Genomic DNA, 25,902 nt, shown 5'->3' on the forward strand with positions numbered 1-25,902 from the left:
TCTCTGTCTTTTGATAATTTTTGAGCAGAGACCTGGTCTTCAGCTGGTTGGTTAGGCTTCCCCGTGACCACAAGGCTGGGAGTGGCCAGGGGCAGGTCACTGCAGAGGAGACCCCTGGAGATCAGGGTGGCCATCCCGAGTTCCCGTCATTGTCACAGGACACAGCACAGCGCTGATGGGTTGTGCCAAGGAGACGGACGCCCGAGCAGTGAAAATAGGCTTGAGGGCCTGTGGGCGCTTGTCTGGGCCCCACATCTCTGGTCTCGGAGCAGCCTGTCAGCTTCTGATTTTGTCACCAACATGTTTGTCCGAGTCTGCAGCCTGGGCCTCACCGTCTCTTTCAAAACACTGTGTTGATTGTTTCTCTTAACTTCTTTTATCACCCAGAACAACACATCTTCATTGAAGAAAAACTGTTGCATACAGATGAGTGGAAAGAGGAAAAGAGCTTTTTCAGTCCCACTTCAGGAGAGAACAGCAGTCAGCATTTTTGTGTGTGTCCTTCCCAGCAGTTTTCTGTGCAGAAATCATTACGCGTGGTGTGTTCACAGCGTCAGTATCTAACTCAACCTAGTTCTGCCTCGAGGTTTTAGTGGTTCACCGAATATTTTGTGAACCACTTTGCATACCATAGGGCTTCCTTCGTGGCTCAGGGGGTAAAGAATCCGCCTGCAATGCGGGAGCCCCAGGTTCAGTCCCTGGGTTGGGAAGATCCCCTGGAGGAGGGAATGGCAGTCCACTCCAGTACTCTTGCCTGGAGAATCCTGTGGACAGAGGAGCCTGGAGGGCTACAGTCCACGGGGTCGCAAAGAGGCAGACATAACTCAGTGACTAACACTTCCATGTGAGAAGTAGACGTCTCTGCAGCGAGGTTATTCCTGTGAAATTTTTTTACAGGCTCTCCTGTAGTTGTAGGTTGTTTCTGATTTTCTCCCTGAGTAAGGCCGTGATCAGCCTCTTTCTGGCATTTCGGGTGAGGTGTGTTTTTTGAGGTTCTTGGTGTGCGTTGCCAAGTTGCTTTCCAGAAAGCGATGCAGGTTTCTTCTGTCCCCCGCGGAAGCAGCACTAGGGTTTTAGAGTCACCGGGTGCTGTGGAACCCGACCCCAGTGTTACGCGCAGGGCAGGAATTCTGTGGCCGTCTCTGGAGTAGCCTTTCCCAGCTTAGGTGCTGCTGGTGACTGGGGACTTCCTACCTCTGCCTGCTGAACAGGGGTGGCTATTCCAGTAGACATGAGGGGGCCTTTTTATCCGGCTGCTGGCCATTGCTAAGCCCTCTGTGTAGTTCACCGTGTTTAGTTCTGACCCCGACACTGTGAGCTGTGGGCAGCGTCATTGCCATTGTGCAGATGGGTGTATAAAGGCACATGGAGGTGAGGTAGGCCACGGTCACCCCATCGGTCAGCACAGGGGTGGCCATGAGCGCTCCCAGAGCCTGAGCTCTGTCACTTTTCAGCTCTGTTCTGGAGCAGGTTTTGGGTCCACACAAGATGTTAAGCTTTTTTGAGGTCGTTTTAAAAATTGGAAGACTTTACGTAAGATAACTGGATTTCTGGATTCTCTTGAAACATCAGAAGATCTGAGGGTACTCGCCCCACATTCCCGAATGCGCTGCCACTTGGTGGAGCCACTGGCCCCTCAGCTCTGGTGCTGCGGAGACCCCACCGCGACCTCCTGCCCATCTCCAGTCTTCAGGGTCGGCTGACGTTCATCTTGTACCAAGAGAAATATTGTACATCTTGTACAATAGAGAAATACTTCTTCATGGCTGTGCTTCTTTTAAAATAGGCAAGTGAAAGAGATGTAAAGAAAGAGAAGATACGTTTCTCTTGTTGCTGTTGTTCAGTTGCTAAGTCCTGTCCAGCTCTTTGCAACCCACGGACTGCAGCATACCAGGCTTCCTTGTCCTTCATTATCTCCCAGAGTTTTGCTCAAACTCATGTCCATCGAGTTGGTGATGCCATCTAACCATCTCGTCCTCTGTTGTCCCCTTCTCCTCCTGTCTTCAGTCTTTCTCAGCATCAGGGTCTTTTCCAATGAGTCAGTTCTTCGCATCACGTGGCCAAAGTATTAGAGCTTCAGCTTCAGCATTAGTCCTTCCAATGAATATTCAGGACTGATCTCCTTTGGGATGGACTGGTTGGATCTCCTTACAATCCAAGGGACTCCCAAGAGTCTTCTCTAACACCACAGTTCGAAAGCATCAATTCTTCGGTGCTCAGTCTTCTTTATGGTCCAACACTCACATCCATACATGACCACTGGAAAGAACATAGCTTTGCCTAGACGGACCTTTGTCTTGCTGCAAATATTCCAGTGTGTTTATCATGCAAAAAATTGTATCCTGTGTTAGTCAGTGGTCTCCAGAGAAACAGAACCAACTGGGTGTGGTGATGTATATACAGACAGTTCTTGACTTAGCAGTGGTTCAAATGATAACTTTTCGATTTGGTTATGGTATGAAAGCTATGCATGTTCAGAAAAACGACTTCTAATTTTGAATTCTGATCCTTTCCCACATGCAGTGCAGTCCTCTCTTGTGATGCAGGCAGATGCTGGGCACTGGCCGCTCCCGGGCAGCCACATGATCACGGGGGTCAACAGCTAATACGTGTACGAACATTCTGTACCCAGACCACCATTCTGAGTTTCACTTTCAGTAATAAATTACATGAGATATTCAGTGCTTTATTATAAAATAGACTTTGTGTCAGATGATTCTGCCCAACTATAGGCTAATATCAGTGTTCTGAGCACATTTAAAGTAGGCTGGGCTTATTAAATGCATTTTTTAAAAAAATGCATTTTTGACTTAACGATATTTTCAGTTTGTGATGCGTTTATCAGAACATAACCCTGTCATAGGTTGAGGAAGATGGGTATATAAAGAGAAATTGATTGTGGAGGCTAGGTTTTTCCTGCATAGGCCAGCAGGCTGGAGACTTAGGGAAGAGTTGCCGTCTGAGTGCCAAGGTTATCCGCCAGCAGGTTCCAGATTCCTTCTTGTTTGAAGAGGTCAGACTTTGTTTTGGTTGGGCCTTCAACTAATTGAACGAGGCCCACCACATTATGGAGGGCAATCTGCTTTACTGAGTCTACTGATTTAAATGTGAATGTCATCCAAGAAACATCTTCTCAGAAGCATCCAGGATACCATTAGACCAAATATCTGGGCAGCCTGGCCCAGCCGAGTTGACATAAAATTAGCTGCCACAGTTCCTTGCTGGTCTTACCTTCTGTGGTTTCAGTTCAGTTCAGTTCAGTCGCTCACTTGTGTCTGACTCTTTGCGACCCCATGAATCGCAGCACGCCAGGGCTCCCTGTCCATCACCAACTCCCGAAGTTCACTCAGACTCATGTTCTTCAAGTCAGTGATGCCATACAGCCATCTCATCCTCTGTTGTCCCCTTCTCCTCCTGCCCCCAATCCCTCCCAGCATCAGACTCTTTTCCAATGAGTCAACTCTTCACATGAGGTGGCCAAAGTACTGGAGTTTCAGCTTTAGTATCATTCCTTCCAAAGAAATCCCAGGGCTGATCTCCTTCAGAATGGACTGGTTGGATCTTCTTGCAGTCCAAGGGACTCTCAAGAGTCTTCTCCAACACCACAGTTCAAAAGCATCAATTCTTCGGCGCTCAGCTTTCTTCACAGTCCAACTCTCACATGACCACTGGAAAAACCATAGCCTTGACTAGACAGACCTTTGTTGACAAAGTAATATCTGCTATCTAGGTTGGTCATAACTTTCCTTCCAAGGAGTAAGCGTCTTTTAATTTCATGGCTGCAGTCACCATCTGCAGTGATTTTGGAGCCCAGAAAAATAAAGTCTGACACTGTTTCCACTGTTTCCCCATCTATTTCCCATGAAGTGATGGGACCAGATGCCATGATCTTCGTTTTCTGAATGTTGAGTTTTAAGCCAACTTTTTCACTCTCATCTTTCACCTTCATCAAGAGGCTTTTTAGTTCCTCTTTGCTTTCTGCTATAAGGGTGGTGTCATCTGCATATCTGAGGTTATTGATATTTCTCCCGGCAATCTTGATTCCAGCTTGTGCTTCTTCCAGCCCAGCATTTCTCATGATGTATTCTGTATATAAGTTAAATAAGCAGGGTGACAATATACAGCCTTGATGTACTCCTTTTCCTATTTGGAACCAGTCTGTTGTTCATGTCCAGTTCTAACTATTGCTTCCTGACCTGCATACAGATTTCTCAAGAGGCAAGTCAGGTGGTCTGGTATTCCCATCTCTGTGGTTTAGGTCACTGCAAACCACAGAAGCTGGCCAGCTTGACTCTTTTACATTCCTGCCTTGGTCCTGTAGGCTTCCCTAAAGTTACCAACTCCTCGCTAAAGAACAGCACAATTAAGAAGTTTTGTTATTACTCATTTATGTTAAAACTTTTTTCTTCAAAATTATCTTTTAATTATTAAAAATTATTTTTCCAGATCAGGGATAGTAGTTAAAATAGGTATGTGGTTGAAAAAGAAAAAAAATATATGGAATCAGTTTCTTTTAGTTTTGTACTTCTATAATAAATTCAGTAGTAGGCAAAGATGTGTTTTCCAAGTAAGCAGCTAGTGAGGAGGTCACTAGCTGATGGGGTTCTGACGTGGGCTGTGGGTTGGGTGCTCAGAAGTCGGAGAAAGGAGCCAGCAGCTCCTGGGCTTAGGTCGTCGCCCCTTGGGACAGCCCAAGGACGCAGGAAGCTGTCACACCCAGGTGAGGGTCACCGGGGTGAGGGGCCATCCTTCACCTGAGTGGGGCCGCGAGGTGCCCCCAAGGAGGCAGGGTGGTGGGTTCACTGGGGCAGAATGTCCTCGTCCTGAAAACGGAGTGATTTACATTTGGCATCTGTTTGGACCGAGAGTGGGAATTGCCTTTGTAATTTCTTCTGTCATGCCTCCGTCAAAAAATTAAGCTGTTTACGCGACAGACTATGGAAGGTTAATGGCTCTTGTGGGCAAGGTCAGGTGGTCATTTTGAAGGGAGGCTGTGCTGAATACTCGGAAGGGAGGGCAGAGGAATAAAGCGTAAAATCTGTCTGACTGCTGCTCTCCGGCTTTTTCCTGTCTTTCTGGAATCCACAGTTTCTTCTTTGTGGTTGGAGTACTCAGGTTCAAGCCTGACCTGCTGTGGCTTTTATTATGCCAGTAACAGAAGATAAATATATCAAATCTCTTGTGTTTGGGGAATAAGAAAAATTAACTTGGGTACTAGTATTTACTGTATCCCTAAAAATGTTTTGGGCCAACAGATGGCCTTCTCAAGACGCCTTTTTGTTTTCCTGGATGAATAAGAAATAAAGACAAGTTCTCGGCCCTTTGAAAGCAAGTCCACATTTAGTATAAAAAGAAATATTAAGGTTTCTAGATTTATGCAAGTCAGTTTTTTTCTTTAGGTTCTAAAAATCAGTGTGGCAAAGAGAGGGTTTTGATTGGATCTTTTCGGCCGCATGTTCCGATTCTTCTTCCCACCGGGACTAAATTTAAACTGAAGAAGGTACAGTACCTGCCACTCTGGAAGGAAGACTCGGGGAGGGTGCGTCGGGCAGAAGCGGTGCGGCGTGGGTGTCCTTGGGAGGCCCTTCCACAGTGCGCCTCCCACCTCCTGCAGCCGGCTCAGAGCTGAGCCTGTCCTGGGCCAGAGGCTCCTAGAATCCTCAGCTCCAGACAGAGCCGTGTGTGCTGCAACAGAGCGGCCTTGTTTCATAATTTTTTCCTTGGCGCCTGGGTCGTCCTCTCCTGTGCTGGCTGCATTCTTTCCTCCGTTCTGTCCTCCGTGCCCCGGCTGTCTTCAACGTGTCCCGCCCTCAGCCCCCCCACCCCCCAGCTCCCTTCCCTCTCTCCCTGGCTGGGCATTTCCTGGAGCGTAGGGGACAAGGAGGGTGGACAAGGGGGTGCCTCTGGGCATCTGATGGACTCCGTGCGCCTGGAGTGGCATCTGGCACTCAGGGTCCTCAGGAAGGTACCAAGTCTGAGAACCCCTGGGTCTAGACCCCTCCACTCATCCCCCTTGACCTTCAGGCCTCAGCTTTGATGCCTCCTCCTCTGGGACGCCTCCCTGCCGCCCCCTCCCCAGCATGCCTGGCCCTCCCCACGCAGAGTGCGCAGAGCACCGGGTTCTGCTTGCCGTCACCCAGGTCCTGTTCTTTCATATTTGTCTGTGGACCTGTCCGCTTCCTCACCAGACAGGGAGTCCCTGGGGAGCAGCCTGGGTCTGAGAGTGTCCCCTGCAAAGGGGTGTGGGACAGCTTCGTCCTACGTTTGGGGGACTGAGTTAGCGGATGCCAGCGGGCCCCCGAGAGAGCCCAGGCCCCAGCACCTGGTGTCTAGGGTTGCTTGATGTTTCTCTGGAGCTTGGCCCCTCCTCTGCCTCTTGGCCACATTTGGCTTTTCTTGGCCAGTCCTTCAAACCCTGGACCCGACTGAGGGAATCATCATACCCAAATAGTTTATTGTGGAACTGGGGAAAAATAAAAGCAAACGCTGTTTTGAGGCTGTTTAAATGCAGGATAGATGTCTAGAGTCCAGACTTAAGACCAAGACAGTTAGGAACCTCTAAGCCTGTGTTTTGGGGTCACGCTTTTAAAAGGGGGGCTCCCTTGGTGGCTCAGACAGTAAAGAATCTGCCTGCAGATGCAGGAGACCTGGGTTTGGTCCCTGGGTCGGGAAGATCCCCTGAAGAAGGGAATGGCAACCCACTCCAGGATTCTTGCCTGGAGAACTCCATGGACAGAGGAGCCTGGCAGGCTACAGTCCACGGGATCGTGAAGAGTCAGACACGACTGAACGACTGACACTTTCACTTTCCTTAAAAAGGGGATCGTTGGCGTCCCCAGCTCCATAAGCAGCGGTGGCTCTCTCCTGGCTCCCAGGCACCTTCCTGCATGTGTGCGGCTTCCCAGCCGGGCCACGTCCTCCCGGCACAACCCCTAGTGTGCAGAGCCTTGGACGCTGACCGAGAGGCCCGGGTTGACTTGGAGACTGGGTCCGTTCGTGATGGAAGAGGCCCTCGCGGCTTTAGCAGTCCGGCTCTGATCTGCCTGGCCCGAGTCAGTGGCAGGGGACCAGCCCTTGCCAAGGCCGAGAGTTTGGCTGCAGCCCAGCCTGCGTCCGGACAGAAGCTTCCGGGGCAGGCAGTGAGGATGCAGAAAGGGTGCGCGCTTCTCCCACCCGAGGGGCCGGGTGATCGCTGCGGGCGGCCAGGCTCTTGCAGCCTTGGAGGCCTCAGGTGGGGCCCAGAAGGGCAGACAGAGTCCCTGGACGCTGCAGAGCTAGAGGAAGGAAGCTGCTAGAAGCAGCTTCCGGGAGCTCGGTCCCACCATTTCCAGTAGACACAGGACAGGGTCCGGCCCCACAAACTGGAAAGACCTGCGTTCATTCTTTCTTCCCTGGCTCATATCTTATTGCCCATCTCAGTCTGGGTAGCTACATTTTTGGAGTGGTTTCTTCACCCCAGGCATCACATTAGGAACTTTGTCTGCATTGTTTTGCTCAAGCCTCACAGCAGCCCACGAGGGTAGGCATTGGACCTTCTTTTGACCCATTTTACAGAATAGGAAACTGAGGCCCAGAGGGCGTACGCAACCCAGAGTCCCACAGTTAAAAGCAAGTCAGAAGAGGGTTTGAACCCTGAAGTCAGCAGGCTTCACTAGTCTTCTCTTTACTTTTCCACATATGCTGCTTACTTTTGTCATTCTTTTAGATTCCACGTGTAAGTGATACCGTATGGCGTTTGTCTCTCTGTCTGACTTCCTTTACTTGGTGTGATGATCTCTAGGTCCGTGCATGCTGCTGCAAATGACTTTCTTTCTTTATAGCTAAGTAATACCCCACCGTGTGTGTGTGTCACGCCTTTCTCCATTCATCTGTCCAAGGGCATTTGGGTCACTCGCATATTGTCTCATGTCTCCCAGATTCGACGGTCGTGGGAAGGGGGAAGGGTAACTGGTGTGATGGGTCTCAATCTCTTCAGAGCCGCACAGAGCAAACCACCTTCTCCCCACTGTGTAGTCAAATAGCTGTGCTTCGAGAGAGCTGGGCTTGGTCAGTGTGCCCCGAGGGGTCTGTGTGTGGCCTGGGCACGGTGCTCACAGGAGGGAAGACGTGAGACCGTCTTGGGAGGCGCTGCCGGGAGCCAAGCCGTCTCAGCCTCCAGCGAGACGGGGAAGAAACAGTTGTCGTCTCATAGAAGCATCTGGCGCCCGTGAGGCCTGGCACCTCTCCTGACCCTCCGGCTGCTAGGAGATGCTGTGGAACTAATGGAGTTTTCTTCTCCAGGCAGCAATTAGGGGTTAATTATGAGCAATTAGGGGTTCGCCACATGCTCTGTGGACCGGCTGCCCTTTCCCAGAACATAGGTCACTTGTGTTTCTCTGTGTTAGCAACTGGACCCAGCTGCCCCCGGGGTCCCTCGTTCATCACTGTGGTGGGGTGCCCACACGGCTGGCAGCAGGGGGCCATTCTGACTGAGAGCTGCCGGCCCCCCATCTCTCCCCTCCTCCTCCCCCCGCCCCGGTGTGCTGGCCACTGCTGGGCTCTGTCGTGCTGACCCCCGTCCGTCACTCTCAGCGTGGCGTCTGCCCTCACCCTGGTCTGTGACAGCCCTCTTGGGCCAGCCCAGAGCCAGGACAGGGCGGTTTTTCCCTTGGCACTTCCCAGGTCCCTGGGCTCAGCTCACCCTGTTCCCCTTGGCTCTTTTCTAGACGCTACTACAAGGAGACCTCTGGCCTGATGCTGGACGTCGGTCCCTACATGAAGGCGCTTGAGGTACCTGCCTGGGTCCCCCTGACCTTCTTCCAGTCTCAGGGCCTTCTGGGATGTCCTGGTCTTCCCGGAGAAGATGGGGTGCTCGGAGTCCCAAGTGCCTTTGTTTTCCAAGTTGGACGCCGTGTTCGCGGCTTCAAGCCTGGCCCTCCACCTCCTCTGGAGCTTGGCCCCTCAGCTGCGCTGGTCGTCCCCCTGCTCCCTGTCGCTCCCTCCCCGTCCGCCTCCCAGGACCCTGACCCCGCACTCCCGGCCTCTGCCCCGCTGGCCCTCCCGGCGTGCTCTGCGCCTCTCCTCCGGGTTCTTGACTCCTTAAGATACCTGTGCACCCGCCTCGTCCTTCGCCCTGCTTTTCTGCAGCACCTCAGACTCCGTGTGTGCTAGCTGGACTCCTTCCCAGTCCCCTCCTCCAGTTTCCAGGGCCAGGCTCAGCTGGGCTCCCTGCCCAGGTCAGCCCCGGGTCACTGCCACCTTGGCACCTGCCTACCTGCACTCAGGTGGGAGGGCTGGGGCCCTGGGCCTTTTATCTGCTGGAGGAGGACCTGAGACAGAGCTGGGGGAGGGAGAAGGGAAGGGAGGAGAAGCGGGAATGCAGAGGAGAGCCCCTAACGCCCCGGAGGTCGTCTGGCCCTCAGGCAGGTGGCAGGGGCCTGGTAGGGGTGCCCCCAGCACCCTGGGCAGCCTGGCTGTGGCGCTCACCCACAAGGCGTGCCTCTGGGCCGCGTGTCTTGACCCTTGGAGGCCCCTGGGTGCACACTGGGGCCTTTTCTTTTTGATTCCCCAGGGGAGGATTTCACCAGGCCGGGGTTCCCCCCTACCATCCCTTGGTCCCCAGCCCACGCCGTGTCCTTCTCTCTCCCACAGTATGCCTGTGGTATCGAAGCCGAGGTGGTGGGAAAGCCTTCCCCCGAGTTTTTCAAGTCCGCCCTGCAAGAGATGGGGGTGGAAGCCCACGAGGTAAGCCGGCTCCCCACGAAGTGTGTACGTGGAGGCAGCTGTCGGGGGAGGCCAGAGTGCTCCCTGGGGGCAGCCTGGGTGCGTGAGATGAATCTGGGGGCTCAGGCAGCCAAGCTGGTATCCCCCTCCCTCCTCCACCCCCAGGCATGAGAGCTGATCTGACTGGGAAGATGGGGCAAGACAGCCAAGGAGGCCCACTGAACATTCTCAACCTATCAAATCAGTATCAGTGTAAGGGTTCAGTCCCTGAGTTGGGAGGATCCCCTGGAGAAGGAAATGGCAACCCACTCCAGGATTCTTGCCTGGGAAATCCCAAGGACAGAGGAGCCTGGTGGGCTACAGTCCACAGGGTCGCAAAGAGTCGGACAGGACTTCGCAACTAAACAAGAGTGAGAAAGAGAAATGCTTGTAGCTTTTCCTAAGATTTTTGCTGCCTCTTTGGAAGAATTGGAATTGACAAGTCTGGTCAGTGTACTGAAACTACTTCATTGGAAAGACAGTGTCCAGCAAGATGAAAAGAATATGCAGGAATAAAATCATGCACCTGGCCACCCTTACATTACAGCTTGTTTTTCTGACCACACCGGTCAGCGTGCGGGATCTTAGTCCTCCGACCAGGAATCGAACCCATGCTACCTGCGTTGGGAGTGCAGAGTCTTAACCCCTGGACCACCAGGGAAGTCCCACATTATGACTGCTTTTGACACATACATCTCCGAAGGAAAAAAAAAAGCAGTTATGATTTTAGTGTCCTCCCGCCCTGCTTCCCAGGTAGAGTGAGCCGGTCCCCTCCGGCCGGTGGGGTCCTGACAGCATCGTTGAAGAAACAGCGGGTATGTGTCTGCAGGCGGCCAGGGGCTCCTGCTGTCTGTTTTGGACAGGGCCCCACGGGACCGTGTCAGCATCCTAAGGCAAGGCTGGTGCCCCCAGGGTCCCCTTGCTCTTCCTCCCTGTTGGACCGGAATTTCCCACACGTGCTCCAGTCTAGAGCGCTGGTCTCTCACGATGCTTAGAAAAAGAGCACACAGCCGTGAAGTCTGGAAACCCCGCACCCAAACTGCACCTGGAAGTCAGAAAGCGCAGGTCTCGGGGGTCCTTCACGGGCAGTACCCTGTGAGGCTGGTAGAGCAGGAATTTATTTCACTCGTTCAAAACACAAGTTTTGAAGGTGACAGGAATAAATAACCTGGTTTACACGACTTCAGTTCATCGTGACAAATGTTAAAATTCGTTTTCTTGTGGCAAATTTCAAACATGCACAAAATCAGAAAGACACAGTGATTCTCCTCATCTGTCTATCACGCAGATGCAACATTTAAAAGATTATATCATATTCCCTTCTTCTATCCCTTTTTGTTCTTTTTGGAAATTTACTTTTTTTTTTTTTTTTGCTGCTGTATTATAAAGCAAATCCCATACTTAATGTTACAGCCTTTCAGATTGTAGTATGCCTTTCAAAAAGAGATGGTTGTTTTTGACCTGATTGCAGTGCATTAAGACATTTACCAGTAATGAAAAAGCACAAAAAGGTGTTCAGCATCATCTCTCATTCAGGAAATGCAAATCAAAACCACAGTGAGATCCCGCCTCACACCCTCTTGGACCACCATAATAGTTTTAAAAGGAAAATAACAAGCGTTGGGAGGATGTCAAGTCAAGTCAATCCTAAAGGAAATCAGTCCTGAATGTTCATTGGAAGGACTGATGCTGAAGCTGAAACTCCAATACTTTGGCCACCTGATGCAAAGAACCGACTCATTGGAAAAGACCCTGATGCTAGGAAAGGTTGAAGGCGGGAGGAGAAGGGGACGATAGAGGATGGGATGGTTGGATGGCATCACCGACTCAATGGACATGAGTTTGAGTAAGCTCCGGGAGTTGGTGATGGACAGGGAAGCCTGGTGTGCTGCAGTCCATGGGGTCGCAAAGAGTCGGTCACAACTGAGTGACTGAACTGAACTGGGAGGATGTGGAGAAATTGGAACCCTAATATAGGAATACTGGTACAGATGTAAAGTGGAGAACCCATTCTGAAAAACAGCCATTATGGAAAGCAGTTCCATGGTAAGCTGAATGTGGAATTATTGTATGACCCCAGCAATTCCACTCCTAGGTATATATCCAAAAGAATTGAAAACCAATGTTCAAAGAAAAACTTACACGTGAATGTTCATAGCAGCGCTGTTCACAGTGGCCAAAAGGTGGGAATAATGCACGTGTTCATCAACAAATGACTGGGTGAAGGAAATGTGGTCTGTTGTCCCAGTGGAATATATCAGCAGTAAAAAGAATGAAATAATGAAAAATACTGCTGCCTGGATGAACCTCGAAAACATTATGGTAAGTGAAAAAGGCCAGTCACGAAAGGCCACAATGTATATATTTAATATTTATATACTACATGCAGTGTCCAGACTTGCTGTTTAGTCGCTAAGTTGTATCCGACTTTTTGCAACCCCAGTTCAGTTCAGTCGTTCAGTCCTATCCGACTCTTTGCGACCCATGAATTGCAGCACCCCAGGCCTCCCTGTCCATCACCAACTCCCAGAGTTCACTCAAACTCACGTCCATCGAGTCAGTGATGCCGTCCAGCCATCTCATCCTCTGTCGTCCCCTTTTCCTCCTGCCCCCAATCCCTCCCAGCATCAGAGTCTTTTCCAGTGAGTCAACTCTTTGCATGAGGTGGCCAAAGTATTGGAGTTTCAGCTTCAGCATCATGCTTCCCAAAAAACACCCAGGACTGATCTCCTTTAGAATGGACTGTTTGGATCTCCCTGCAGTCCAAGGAACTCTCAAGAGTCTTCTCCAACACCATAGTTCAAAAGCATCAATTCTTTGGCGCTCAGCTTTCTTCAAGGACTGCAGAAAGCCAGGCTCCTTTCTGTGAGGGATTTCTCAGGCAAGAATACTGGAGTTGGGTTGCCATTTCGTTCTCCAGGGGATCTTCCTGACCCAGGGATCGAACCCAGGTCTCCTACATTGGCAGGCAGATTCTTTACTGCTGAATCACCAGGGAAGTCCAATATCCAGAATAGGCAAATCCATAGAGACATAAAATATTCATAGATTAGTGGTTGCCAGGGGCTGGGAGTGTGGAGGAATGGGGAGTGAGTGCCAGTGGGTATGAAGTCTCCTTTTGGGGTGATAAAAATGTCTGGAACTCAGAGGTGGTGATGGTTTTACAACACTGTGAGTATACTTTAATGCCCCTGATTTGTACACTTTAAAATGGCTACATTGGTAACTTTTATGTTATTTTTTCGTGTTGAAAAAAAGCCATACCTAAAAGAAAAAAACCCCTCCCCAAGAAAATCAGTAGTAATTCCTTAGTATTATCTAATACCAGCTCATATTTAAATTTCCCTGGCTGTCTCAGAAATGTCTTTTATGTAGATTTCTTTGAATTGACTCCAAATAAGGTTGTCTTGTCTTTTAAACCAGTCTCTTTTTAACTTTCTTTCATGGAACGTTTCAAATATCTGTTGACATTGAGAGAGGAACATAATGAGACCCCAGGTATCCATCAGCAATTATCAGCTAATAAGCACTTTTAAAAACTGTGTTTAACTGTTCATTCCGAAGCAATTTCCCACACAGAGAGAGGTTGCAAAAATAGTGCAGAGAATTCCCATGTGTCCTTAGAGCGTCCCCAAAGGCTAACATCTTCCGTAACGAGAACCGGACAATTATAAAAGCGGGAAATCAGCCTTGACTCCAATGTTGACTAGCGCGGGACCCTCTGTTTCCGGACATGCTGTATGGGTGTCATACCCCCTGCCCCCACCCCACACCCTTTACTGTGAGCAGTTCCTGTCTGTCTTTGTCCTTCAGGGCCCTGGCAGTTTTGGAAGAGTGCATGCATGCTAAGTCACTTCAGTCGTGTCTGACTCTTTGCAGACCCCTGGACTGTAGCCCACCAGGCTCCTCTGTCCACGAGATTCTCCAGGCAAGAATACTGGAGAGGGTTGCCAAGCCCTTTTTCAGGGGATCTTCCTGACCCAGAGATCAAACCCACCTCTCTTGTGTCTCCTGCATTGGCAGGTGGGTTCTTTACCAGTAGCGCCATCTGGAAAGCCCTTTGGAAGAGTACTGGCCAGTTTTTTCATAGAATGTCCCTGCTGTTTCCTCATGACTTAAGTGTAGGTTTTGCATTTCTGGCATATTTAATCCTGGTCGTGCATTTTATTGCTGGCCCCTGGCCCTTCAGGAGGTACAGGCGGGCACTCTGCCCATTGTTGGTGGCGGCCACTTAGACCTCGTCGGAGGTACCCTGCTGTCCACTGCAAAGTCGCTGTGTCCGTTTGTGACCAGCAGTGTTGGGCAGGGGAGTGTTTCAGTCCCATGTGAATATCCTCTTACGAGTCATTCTTCTCCTCTCCTGATCTCAGCGTCCACGCACAGCTCGCACTTGTAACAGTTGTTACCATGGTGTTTGCCAAGTGGTGATTTTCCATCTCCGTGGTTCCTCTATATTTATTCATTAGAATTTACTGTAAGGAAGCGCTTTCCTTTTCCTCCCACTTGCCTTTTAATTTATTCCAACATGGACTCAAGGATCTCTGTTTTATTCCATGAGTCACAATCCATGCCTGCTGTCATTTTCTTGCCCAGATTGTCCCATATTTGACCACTGGGACCCCTTTGGAAATGAGTAGCTGCTTGTTTAGGACTTCCGTGGTGGCTTAGATGGTAAAGAATCTGCCTGCAATGTAGGAGACTGGAGTTCGATCCCTGGGTCGGGAAAATTCCCTGGAGAAGAGAATGGCTATCCACTCCAGTATTCTTGCCTGGAAAATTCCATGGACACAGGAGCCTAGCAGGCTACAGTCCATGGGGTCACAAGGAGTCAGACACGACTGAGTGACTCACACTTTCACTCTCTTTCACTCAGCCGCTCACTTAATCTATACACTTATCTCTCCTCTCCCCAATTCATTTTGAATCATCCCTCAGATGCAAATCATCACTTCATCTGCAAATATTTCCAAGTGTCTCTAGGATAGGAAATCTTTTAAAAACACAGATAGTGTCATTATGACATCTAAGTATTAATAATCCTAATAATTCCTTATTACCTTTAAATGTCCAGCCATCATTCACATTTCCCTGATTGTCATATAATTGTTGCGTCGCTTGCAGTTTGACTCAGGACCCGAACGAGTCCCGGCACTGTGACTGGTTGGTGTGATTCCCCAGTGTTTGCTCATCCGTCCGTTCCCACACCTTCCCCGTCTCACCCTTGGATCCCTTGCAGCGTTGTGAGGAAGCGTCTGGGCTGTTGGTCCTGTGCAGCTCCCACAGGCCAGATTTTGTGGGTTGCGCCTCAGCGCTGTCCTGTCTCACGCTGCCCGGGTTTCCTGTGTGTTGATAGTTAGACCGGGACGCTTGCTGAGCGTCGGTGTCGGTTTTCCGACGACTGCTTTACAGGGATGGTGTGTCCTCCTCCAGGGCCCAGGTGTCTCCTGGGGTGTTAGCAGCTGTGAGTGGTGGGCGCGTGACCCCACGTATCCACTGAGTTCGCGAAACGGTGGTGCTTGAATCCTGTGTCATTCCTGCTTCTCCTTTTCTCTGGATGACTTCTGTATAGGGGAACTCCCCACCCGTCATGTGATTTCCCCCAAAGTACAGTTCGTATACGAAACTCCAGACAAATGCCTGTTTCTTTGCTATTACTTATGAGCTTTCAGTGTGAGTTGGCTGTCTAGCACTCTCCCAACACCTTGGGGATTTAAAACTGTAGCACTATAAATGGATAGGTAAAAGCACAGTCGGTGTGTCTACTCCGTTGCAGTTGCTCGTGTCCAAGGCTCGCATCTTTGACCGGCAGGAGCCTCTATGAGCTGCCTCTGCCTCTCGTTGCGGAGCGCGGGCTTCTCACGGCGGTGGCTTCTCTCGTTATGGAGTGTGGAGTCTCTGCACACCGGCTCCAGCAGTTGCAGCTTGTGGGCTTAGTTGCTTGCCCAACTAAGGCATACGGGACCTTAATTCCCTGACCAGGGATCCAACTTACGTCCCCTGCTTTGGAAAGCAGATTCTTAAACCACTGGACCAACTGGGAAGTCCCCCAAAACTGTTTTTTTAAAGCCACTGTTATTTCACTGTGTGTGTGTGTGTGTGACCAACAGGAGTCTCCTTGAACTCACTGTATTTCCAGTTTTTGAGGGATTTGCTTTCCAACATTTAAATTTGTTTTACAGTTACGTAAAAATTCACATGGATCTGAAATCGGATCCACGAAACAAGATACTTTCAAGGACTTCTAGCTTCTGGCCTTTCCCTACTCTTCCCACCCATCTCTCATCACATAGTCCTTTTTTATAAATATCATAGCTTGACTTTCCATTTCTTTTTTTTTTTCCATTTCTTAAATATAAGCAACTACGTAACATTTGTGTCCTGCTCATAGGGAATTTGAAAGAATACATTCTTAAGATCATTGTTTTTTTATAGAGTGGGAGAAAGGTTGCTGTTGTAATTTGAGTTAGAAAAATCAGTATTTAGAATTATGTCAGCACTATGGTCACAGCCGTCTGTTGGCAGTCTCCCCCACCTCCCCCACCAGCAAAACAGCAGACTGTCACTGCCTAGAAATTAAGACCAGAAAAACCGAGAATTAAGGTGTGATAAGGTCTCGGCTGTCTTTGCAGAGCTGAGCTTGGTTAATCCCCTTCCCTCCTACCTTTGTGTTGGTTGGTCTGGTGTTTTCCAGGTACTTTCCCGGTCAGCATCTTTCACATTCCGAATGAGAAACCACCCTCCCCACAGCCCCTGACGGGGCACCGAGGCCCTTTGAGGGTTCAGGCGGATGCCAGGGCCGTGGGGACCGGGGTGGGGGGTTGGGGGTTTGAATTCCTGGCGTGGCTACTGTGCTGTGCAGGCATTGTGCGCCTCTGTGGCCCTGGGTCACTAGGGAGCCGTTTTCGCTGGTGGCTCTGAGCACAGATGACAAAGCTGCATCTTATCCCCTCCCGCGTTATCATCCTCTCTGTCTCCCCCTCTTGACAGTTGATGGGCAAAGGCATGTTCTTCACTCCACCCCCCCACCCCTTTTTCTGAATTGTCCATTAATGTTATTCAAGCCTCAGGATTTGTAGACATTTTAAAGCGGTATTTCAAAACAAGGCCATTTTGAATGAACTGTGTCTTATGCACAGGGTAATAATTGTCTGCTCCTGCTTCTCTATTTTTAATGAGAAATGCCCGCGAGGGGCTATCTTGCCGCTCAAGTGCCAGGCTGTGGCAAACCTTACATTTTTCAAGCTGCTTTAATCAATAAAGTTATCACCAGTCATTTCCCTTGATAACTGCTTCTTCCCAGGCCCAGACCCAGTTCTCGCTGCCGAGGAGCTTTCCATCTGCACTTGGAATGCCTATAACTCCCCAAATCCAATTTTCATTTTAACCTTTCCTCGATAGCCTAGAAATAACAGATTGCCGGGATTACTCTAATATATTGGAAAGGCCGGCCTCTTCGAGGTAACCAGGGCCTTTCTGGGATTTGCTAATAAGGCAAAGAATAACAGACCTTAAAGGTTACTTCTAGAAATACCTAATTCTCATAGTTGAAGGCTTCTGAATCAGTGGGTGATTTTATTGCTGCATACCAAAGCCCAAATGATGCGAAGGTTTTGGCCGTTTTCCATGATCCTGAGAGACTCCATCACCTGCAAACTGTGGGTGTTTAATGGAAATGGAGACCGTTCAGACCACAGTGCTGAGCACTGGAAGCCAGCACTCGGCAGCCTGGAGCTGAGGACACCCATTTCACAGATGAGGAACCTGAGGCTTGAGCCCCACGTGTGCCGGGCACACCTGGGGCCTGTCAGGTTCCCACGTACTTCGTGAAATCCTTACTCCAGTCCCCCATCGTGTGCTTGGTTCCCATCTTAAGGATAAGGCAGGGTTTCTCAGCCTTGGCACTGTTGACATTTTGGGGCCAGATCATTATTTGTGGTGAGGGTAACCCCCATCGTCCCCCAACTTCCCCTGTGGCTCAGACGGTAAAGCGTCTGCCTACAATGGGGGAGACCTGGGTTCGATCCCTGGGTTGGGAAGATCCCCTGGAAGAGGAAATGGCAACCCACTCCAATATTCTTGCCTGGAGAAGCCCGTGGACAGAGGAGCCTGGTGGGCTACAGTCCATGGGGTCACAAAGAGTCAGACATGACTGAGTGACTTCACTTTCTTTTTTCAACCCCATCGTCCCCCAATTGTGAAGCCACAGGTGTTCCCAGACATTGCCAGATGTCCCAGGAGAGCAAAATCGCCCCCAGTTGAGAACCAGGGCACTGTGGGGTGGTCACATGAAAGCTGCCGTTGGAGCCAGGATTCCCTGCAGATGTGGAGTGAGGCCCCCAGTCCCTCTGGGTCTCTACTGCTCCCCAGTTCTCAGGGTGGTGGCAGTGACATGTCAGAACGCTTAGCTTTGAAAAGGTATATTTAGTAGTGTGATATATTCCATTTTGAAAAAAAATGTTAAAATATGTCTTGTTGGCAGAATGTAGAAAATAAAGCTAGACAAGGTTACGGGTGGTAATGGTGAGTACTCTGAGGACAGCCTATCGACAGTGGGGACAAGGGGACTTCCCCGGTGCTCCAGTGGTTGAGATCCTGTGCTCCCAACGCAGGGGCCCAGGTTCAATCCCTGGTCAGGGAACTAGATCCCACATACCGCAACCAAGACCCAGCGTATCCAAAAAAAAACAATGGGGATGAGGTTTGTGGGTTTATTCAAAGAGAACCAGGCATAAGACAAGGACTTTGCTGTGTCGTTTTGTTCCCTGGTTCTCAGGGCTTTCATTCGAAGTGTGGGCCATGGGGACAGTCTGTGCCCTTGGCGGGGAAGCCTGTGGGTGTGGCATGAACGTCTGCGTGGAAGGCCCGTCTTCTCCCTTTTGTCGGCCGAGCCCTCTTCCAGCCCATCCTCCCCACCAGCCTGGCGCCTGGTCTTTGGGTGTCAGCTTGGAGACCACTTGCTGGGGCGGTGGGAGCACCGGGAGAGACAGGGCCTGAGCTGCTGCAGCCCAGCTTTGAACTTGGCTCTGCCTCCAGCCTTGGGTAGGGGGTGGGTTCCAGGAAATGCCAGACCTGGGATTGCCTTTGTGCTTTTTCTCAGACATAAGGGACCTTTAAAACCTCCTGTCTCAGCTTTTCCCTAAGACGTTTGCTCCCCTAATGCCTTTTAAAGTAGATTTTGCTTTCCTTCTCCTCAAAACACAATTAAAAATAAAAAAATCAGATGATGAGGTAACTCATATTTGTTAAAGGAGGTGGATAAAATTCAGAAAGTACAAGGGAAAAAAAAAAAAATGTTCATTCCCTAACCTGGAATAACACAAATCACGCTTAACCTTTCCAATTTGGAGGGCGGGGGGTCTGTGCACACATTTTTTGGGGCTTCTGGATTCCCAGCTGGCACTAGTGGTACAGAACCTGCTTATCATTGCAGAAGATGGGTTCGTTCCCTGGGTCAGGAAGATCCCCTGGAGAAGGACATGGCAACCCACTGCAGTGTTCTTGCCTGGAGAATCCCATGGACAGAGGAGCCTGCAGGCTGTAGTCCATGGGATCACAAAGAGTCAGACATGACTGAAGCGACTTAGCATGCATGCATACACACGTTTTTAACACAAAGTTGGACAATCCTGCATCTGCTGTTTGAAACCTGATCCCATCCCTGCCCTGTAACATTGGAAACAGTCTCCTTGGTGCAGATTCAGGCACTTCCACAAAGTAATTTTTGTGGCTACAGAGCACTCTGTCACAGGGACCACCGTAATATTCTAAAGCACAGGTCTATTCTCCCAAGCCCCTGCTACCGCAACGTGCTTTCGCCATCCTCAGGAGTTGCACATTTAGATTGCTTCCAGTTTCCCTCTTGTACATAAGCCTCGTGAACACCCTCATATTCCTTTGGTACATTTTAAATTGTTTTCCTAGAGATCCTGGGGCTGTGGTTGCCATGCCATGGTGCACATTGCTCATTTCTATTTCAGAAACGCCATAGCGATTCGGCTTCCTCACCAGCTGTCCTTGCCAGTCCTCATTTCCCAACATCCTCACCAATATCGTTGTTTCTTGCTTTATATAAAATAGCCACTTGGGGTTTTGCTGTGTTGATATATTCTTTACGAGTGTGTCAGACGGTGGGGGAGCTGCCTCAGTGATAACCAGCCTCCAGACGTGAGCCTGCAGGCTGAGGGTCTGAGGCTCCTCCCAGAGCGAGGTGTTTTCTCGAGGTGTCTCTAAGTAGGGGTCCGGGTCCCCAGGGGCTGAAGTGCAGGCTGAACCCACTGCTCCTTCACCACCAGCCCTGCTGTTTGGTACCCCATGGCGGGGAGAAGTGTTCCTCCTGGCAGAGCCTGGGAGTCACTAGACATTTCATGAGAAGTGAACTTTCTTGGGAAAGCTCTTTGGCGTTCACTGGAAGTTGTGTTCCAAACATCGCCACTTGTTGGAATGGGTTCTTCCCCTGGCAAATAGGATGGCGGGAAGAGGAGACCATGGTGGGCAGATAGATATTTAAGAAGGACAAATGAATTCTGCATCTTGAACCCAGACCTGAAAACCTACCTCAAGGGCTCTGGTGCTGCCTCCTGCTCCCGGATCTCTGTTCTGTGGGAGCCGACCGCTTGGTGTGCGTGTCTCTATCTTCCCTGCACCATATTGCAGTCAGAAAGGGAGTGCAATCCAGGCCTGACAGGTAGGGTTTTTTTATTTCCCCCGACAGCGCACCTCTTGACCTCTATCTTCTTGCCAATGATTTTTTAAATCCTAAATGATTTGGCAATAATTGCTCCTCCTTGCGTGGTTATTGCCCTTCACCGATAGTAAATCTGTGAGATTCCCCAGGGGCCGGAATGCATTTGGTATGCGGAACCCACAAGCTGGCCCAGACAGGCCTCGCTGAGCCGGGCTGCAGACCCAGGGGGTCCTGTACCCTGCCCCTCCCCCCGCCCACCCACGGCTCTGGGCTCTGCCAGGGCTTAGCCGTTGGGTTGTCAGGCAGAACCGTAGCTGCTGCTCCTCGGTGAGCTTCTTCCAACGGCCCAGGTTTCCCTGGTTCTGCCTCCACGGGTCCTGCCCGCAAACGTTCTCACCCAGCAAGGCCCAGAGCTTCTGTTCTGAGTGGGGAGGAATTTCTGCTGCATGTACGTGTGTGTGTGCGCAAAATTGTATTTCCCCCAGAGCATGAAAGATGCCAGGCATGACGTTGAATAATTGGAAGCCCGTTTCATTTCCAAGGAGCCTTCTAGCAAGGTGGCCCCCGGGACCCCTGGCAGCAGTGGATAGGGTCCTAAGCCGGAACCACGGCGGATGTTTAGAGGCTGGCCTGACAGTGTCAGGACAACTCCCTGGGAAGTCAAAACAGAGTCTCCCGCTGCAGCGCGTGGCCGGCCTGCTGCCCGGACCTCTCCGGCCAGGCGAGCTGAGTGGTTGCCCAGGAGACCCCGGCTTTGCGGGTACCCTTAGACTCGCGTGTGTGCAGCGTCTCTGGGGCGGGTCCCACTTCGAGGAACGTGGATTGCCACTGGTTGTTTCTTCTTGGGTGATGGATGATTTCCACACAGCTGCATGGGAGCTCGTAGACACGAAAATGAACCCATTTGGATTTGACGGTGTTTTCCCCAGCATCACTTTCTAGAAAAAAAAAAAAAAATTCCAGCTTTACCATATCCAAATACTTGCCTGCGGCACTATTATTAACTTAATGTTTCTTTAAATTGATTCATTCTATATACTTCAGTGTCTACAAGAAACTTTCGATCCCTGCTCTAAATGGGAAACCAGAATCACTCACCATAAATAGATTACTCTAAAAATAAATACTAATGGTTGTATTAAAAGTGTACATCCTGTTCTACCTAAAATCAAATCACGCATCAATAGTATGTGTAACACACCTTGGCGAACAAGAGTTTGGTGGAGGAAAGCCCAGAGCTGTATGAAGTTTGGGACGAAATGCAGTGTATTTCAGGTACCTCGTATGTCCCGCAGGGGGCGCAGCTCCTAGCGGTCAGCGGAATTCTCAGCCCTCGTGGTCATCAGCCACCTGCTCACGCTCCCGGGGGCCCGTGTCCTTCAGTAGCTTCTCTGACGGAGGTCCCTCTGGTCTCTGCTGGAATATGATTAAGTGACCAGGGTCTGGTACCTCTGAGGCAGTCCGTGCTAATTGTTAGAAACCCTCGTGTTCACCTGAAACTGCCTCCCTGGCGCCTGGGGCAGCACCAGCTCAGCCTTTGTCCGCTTGTGCACAAGCGCCTCGCGATTCCTCATTATCTGAAGGCCCACTCGGGAGACGCTTCCAAGGACATTTGCTTCAGGTTTGTTGACCTGTGGTTGACACGCGTGTGGTGTCTTCTTCGGGGAAGGCTCTCATCCTTCCTCCTCCTATGCCCCCTAGCCTGGTTGATACCTCATTCCCTTCAGATCCAAACTCAAAACCTCACCTCCTCCAGGAAGCCTTCCCTGACCACTGTGAGCCCCACGAGGTCAGGCTTGACCACATCCTGCTTTTTTTCCTCCCTGTGCTTTATTGCGGGTCCTGGCTATATGTGTGTGAAATTACCTCATGAACATCTGTCCTCTGCCTTCCACCAGGAGCTTCACAAGGGTGGGGACTGTGTTTCTAAGTCACTGTGTCCCCACCACCCGGCCCATAGAGGACCCGATACAGAAGGGCTGGGGCACTGGAGGCCTGTCGTGAGGGCTGTGGACTCTCTCTAATAGGGCTAGATTAGGAGTTTACTCAATAAAACGTTTCCCAATATATTTTCCTTTTAAACATGTACAGATAGCTATTATGTCCAGGCACTGCCCTGGATGCTTAACTTCCATGTTTCTGTTTAAATACCACATTAGTTGAACCCATTGTACAGACTGAAGTGGATCACAAGATTGCAGGGCTAGCCTATCGCACACCTGGGACCCTGGGCTGACTTTCTCTGGCCCCATCTGAGCCTTGAGCTCAGTCTGACAAGTCTGGTGGGCGCATGGGGCCGGCCTCTGTATTCCCTATCTCCACCCCTACCACTCCGAGATGGAAGGTACATTCCATCTGGACTCCTCACAGGCAGAGTTCAAATAGACGGGTAAGGGTCCCCGAGTTTGTGACTGCTTCACAGGTATCATTTTTACTTTTCTTGGTTCCGGTTTCTGCATTTGTTCACTGGTTGGCCCTACCCAGCATCTGAATTTCAGAGAAACTTAAGAATAATTGTCAGTTTCAAAGCCTGTCTCCCCGTCAACATCGGGACACTCACTGTGCCCCAGGAGCCCGGTTCCTCGGGCTGTCTGACCTCCGACCAAGGACATTTCTGATCAGACTTGGAATGTGTTTGGTGTCTGATGTGTTAGACTTGACTTGCACTGGCAGAATCGTTTCCTGAAAATATTTTGAAGCTTTTAATCAGTGCGGTAGTTGAGTGAGGGAGGCTGCTCTTTTTCTTCTTTAAAAATACATTTATTTACGTAAAGAGTCAACCCCAGTTCGATCCCTGGGTCAGCAAGATCCACTAGAGAAGGGATAGGCTACCCACTCCAGTGTTCTTGGGCTTCCCTTGTGGCTCAGCTGGTAAAGAATCCGCCTGCAGTGCGGGGAGACCTGGGTTCGATTCCTGGGTTGGGAAGATCCCCTGGAGAAGGGAAAGGCTACCCACTCCAGTCCAGTGTACTGGCCTGGAGAATTCCATGGACTGTATAGTCCATGGGGTTGCAAAGAGTCAGACACGACTGAGCCACTTTCACTTTCATGTAAAGAATACGAATCCATTTAAATGGTAGTATTCATCGCACAGGTTGATATGTTGAAAGGACACCCACCAGTGATGACTGAGGTTTCAGCAACAGGAATGCTGACTGTGCCCCTTGCCCCCCACTCTTGTTTGGTAACTGTTGAGCAGTTCTATGGTCTGGGCCTCTTAAGTGTCCTTGTTGGTTATCCATTTTAAATATAGCAGTGTGTACACCTGTTCATCCCAAACTCTCTATCCCCCCTCCCTGTCCTTCCGCCCGGCAACCATAAGTTCACTCTAATCTTCCAGCTGGTTTTAAGTTTTTCTTCTCATCCTTGGTTTTGAGCAATTTGCCTGTGTTGTGCTTCGATGTAACTGTCTTCATGTGTCTTGTGCTTGGTATTGATTGGGATCTTGGAGCTGTGGATTTATCATTTTTGTTGAGTTTGGAAATTTTTCAGACAATATTTCGTCAAATATTGTTTCCGTCTCCTCTCTGAACATCTTGCTTTCAGGGATTCCAGTTACACCAGGCCTTTTGAAGTTTCGTCATTTGGTCATTTTCTTAAAAATATATATATCTTTTCTCTCTGTGTTTCATTTGGGATCATTTCTATCACTGTGTCTTCAAGTTCCTCAATCTTTTTTTCCTCATTGTCTTACCTGGATTTAATCTCATCAAGTGTTTTTGTATTTCGTTCCAGACATTGTAGTTTTCCCTTTTAGAAGCTTGATTTGGATATTGGTCTCTACTTAACTTTGGGAACGTATGGAATACAGTTATAGCAACTGCTGCAATGCCCTCCTCTGCTAATTCTTACATCCGGGTCAGTTCCAGTTCAGTTTTCGTTGATTTCCTCTTCATTGTGTGTGATTATTTGTCATCTTTGCATAGATGGGATTCATTTTTATTAAATTTTATCTTTCTGAGTGCTGGATATTTTTGTGTGGGTGCTAAGTCGTTTCTGTCGTGTCTGACCCTTTGTGACCCCACGGACTGAAGCCCACCAGGCTCCTCTGTCCATGGAATGCTCCAGGCCAGAATATTGGAGTGAGTGACCATGCCCTCCTCCAGGGGATCTTTCCCACCCAGGGACTGAACCCACCTCTCTTCTGTCTCCCGCATCGGCAGGCGGGTTCTTTACCACTAGCGCCACCTGGGAAATACTTTTGTGCTTTGTTCTGGGATACAGTCAAATCACTTGGGAATAGTTCAATCCTTCCAGATCTTGCTTTTAAAAGTAGGGAGGCAGCACAGAGCAGGGTTTACTCTGGGCTGGGTATTCCTCACTGCTGAGTCGAGACGCTTCTCCGAACGCTCCCCAGGCCCTGTGCATTATAATGTTTTCCAGTCTGACTTTCCAGTCTGATTGGTGGGAACAGGTGCCGTTCCCCAACTCTGCAGGAGTTGTTTTAATTCTTGGTGTGACTCTTCCCCTGGCCTCGGGTGGTCTCCTCACTCACCTGTGCTCACCAGCAGTCTGCCCGACACTGCATCCTTCAGGGGGACCCTCCGTAGATCTCCCCTGTTCTCCCAGTGCCCGCTCTTCTCCGATATGCTGCCTCGGTCTCCCAGCTCTGAGCTCACCTCCTCAATTCTGGGGATCGGGGCTCTGCCTGACTCCCCCTCCCTGTGCTCACAGACTGGAAGTCCTGAAGGCAGCCCCAGGGATCCACAGGACTGTCTGTTTCTCCTGCTTCTCCTGTATCTCAGCATTTGTCCTTTATTGCCTGATGTCCAGTGTCTTGAAAACTGTGATTGCATCTGGTTTATCTGGTTTTCGAGTTGTTTCAGGTGGGAAGGGGCTGCTTTTAGAAATGATACCCAGGCTGTGAGTGTTCCGTGCACATGTGTGTGTATTTCTTTTTTTTTTCTAATTTTATTTTATTTTTAAACTTTACATAATTGTATTAGTTTTGCCAAATATCAGAATGTATTTCTTTTTGTATACATTTTTTGCTTTTTATAAGTGGTAAACTCACCATTGAGAGTAAAAGCTTCTCCGTTGGGGCTACAAAGATTGGCCAGAAATTCACTTAGCTTTTACAAAATAACCTGGTTACAGAGTATTTGTGAAAGTAAAAGTCGCTCAGTCGTGTCCGACTCTTTGTGACCCCATGGACCCTACAGTCCATGGAATTCACCAGGCCAGAATACTGGAGTGGGTAGCCTTTCCCTCTTCCAGGGGATCTTCCCAACCCAGGGATCAAACCCAGGTCTCCTGCATTGCAGGCGGATTCTTTACCAGCTGAGCCCCAAGGGAAGCCCTGCAGAGGTTTTGGCTGGGGGTAAAGTTCAGCCTGTGTTCGAGCAGAGGTGAGACAGTGTCAACTCCCCATGTGTCCTGTGGCACCTGTGTGTTTATTTCTGGCTGTGCTGGGTCTTCATTGCTGTGCGGGCTTTTCCCTAGTTTCGGGGAGCCGGGGCTGCTCTCTGGTTGCGGAG

At 49.9% G+C, this 25,902-nt stretch overlaps 1 protein-coding gene across 4 annotated transcripts in view; it reads left to right on the plus strand.

The window, feature by feature from the left end:
• The window catches only part of LHPP (phospholysine phosphohistidine inorganic pyrophosphate phosphatase), a 128,143-nt gene that overhangs the window by 18,805 nt on the left and 83,436 nt on the right, over window positions 1-25,902 (plus strand). For all 4 annotated transcript variants that reach the window (XM_061403812.1, XM_061403816.1, XM_061403813.1 and 1 more), the window contains exons 4-5: window positions 8,706-8,769; window positions 9,631-9,723. In XM_061403812.1, coding sequence (XP_061259796.1) covers window positions 8,706-8,769; window positions 9,631-9,723 — 157 coding nt within the window. The remainder of the gene's footprint in view (window positions 1-8,705; window positions 8,770-9,630; window positions 9,724-25,902) is intronic.

The sequence above is a fragment of the Bos javanicus genome, chromosome 26, assembly GCF_032452875.1.
Source record: "Bos javanicus breed banteng chromosome 26, ARS-OSU_banteng_1.0, whole genome shotgun sequence".
Lineage (NCBI taxonomy): Eukaryota > Metazoa > Chordata > Mammalia > Artiodactyla > Bovidae > Bos > Bos javanicus.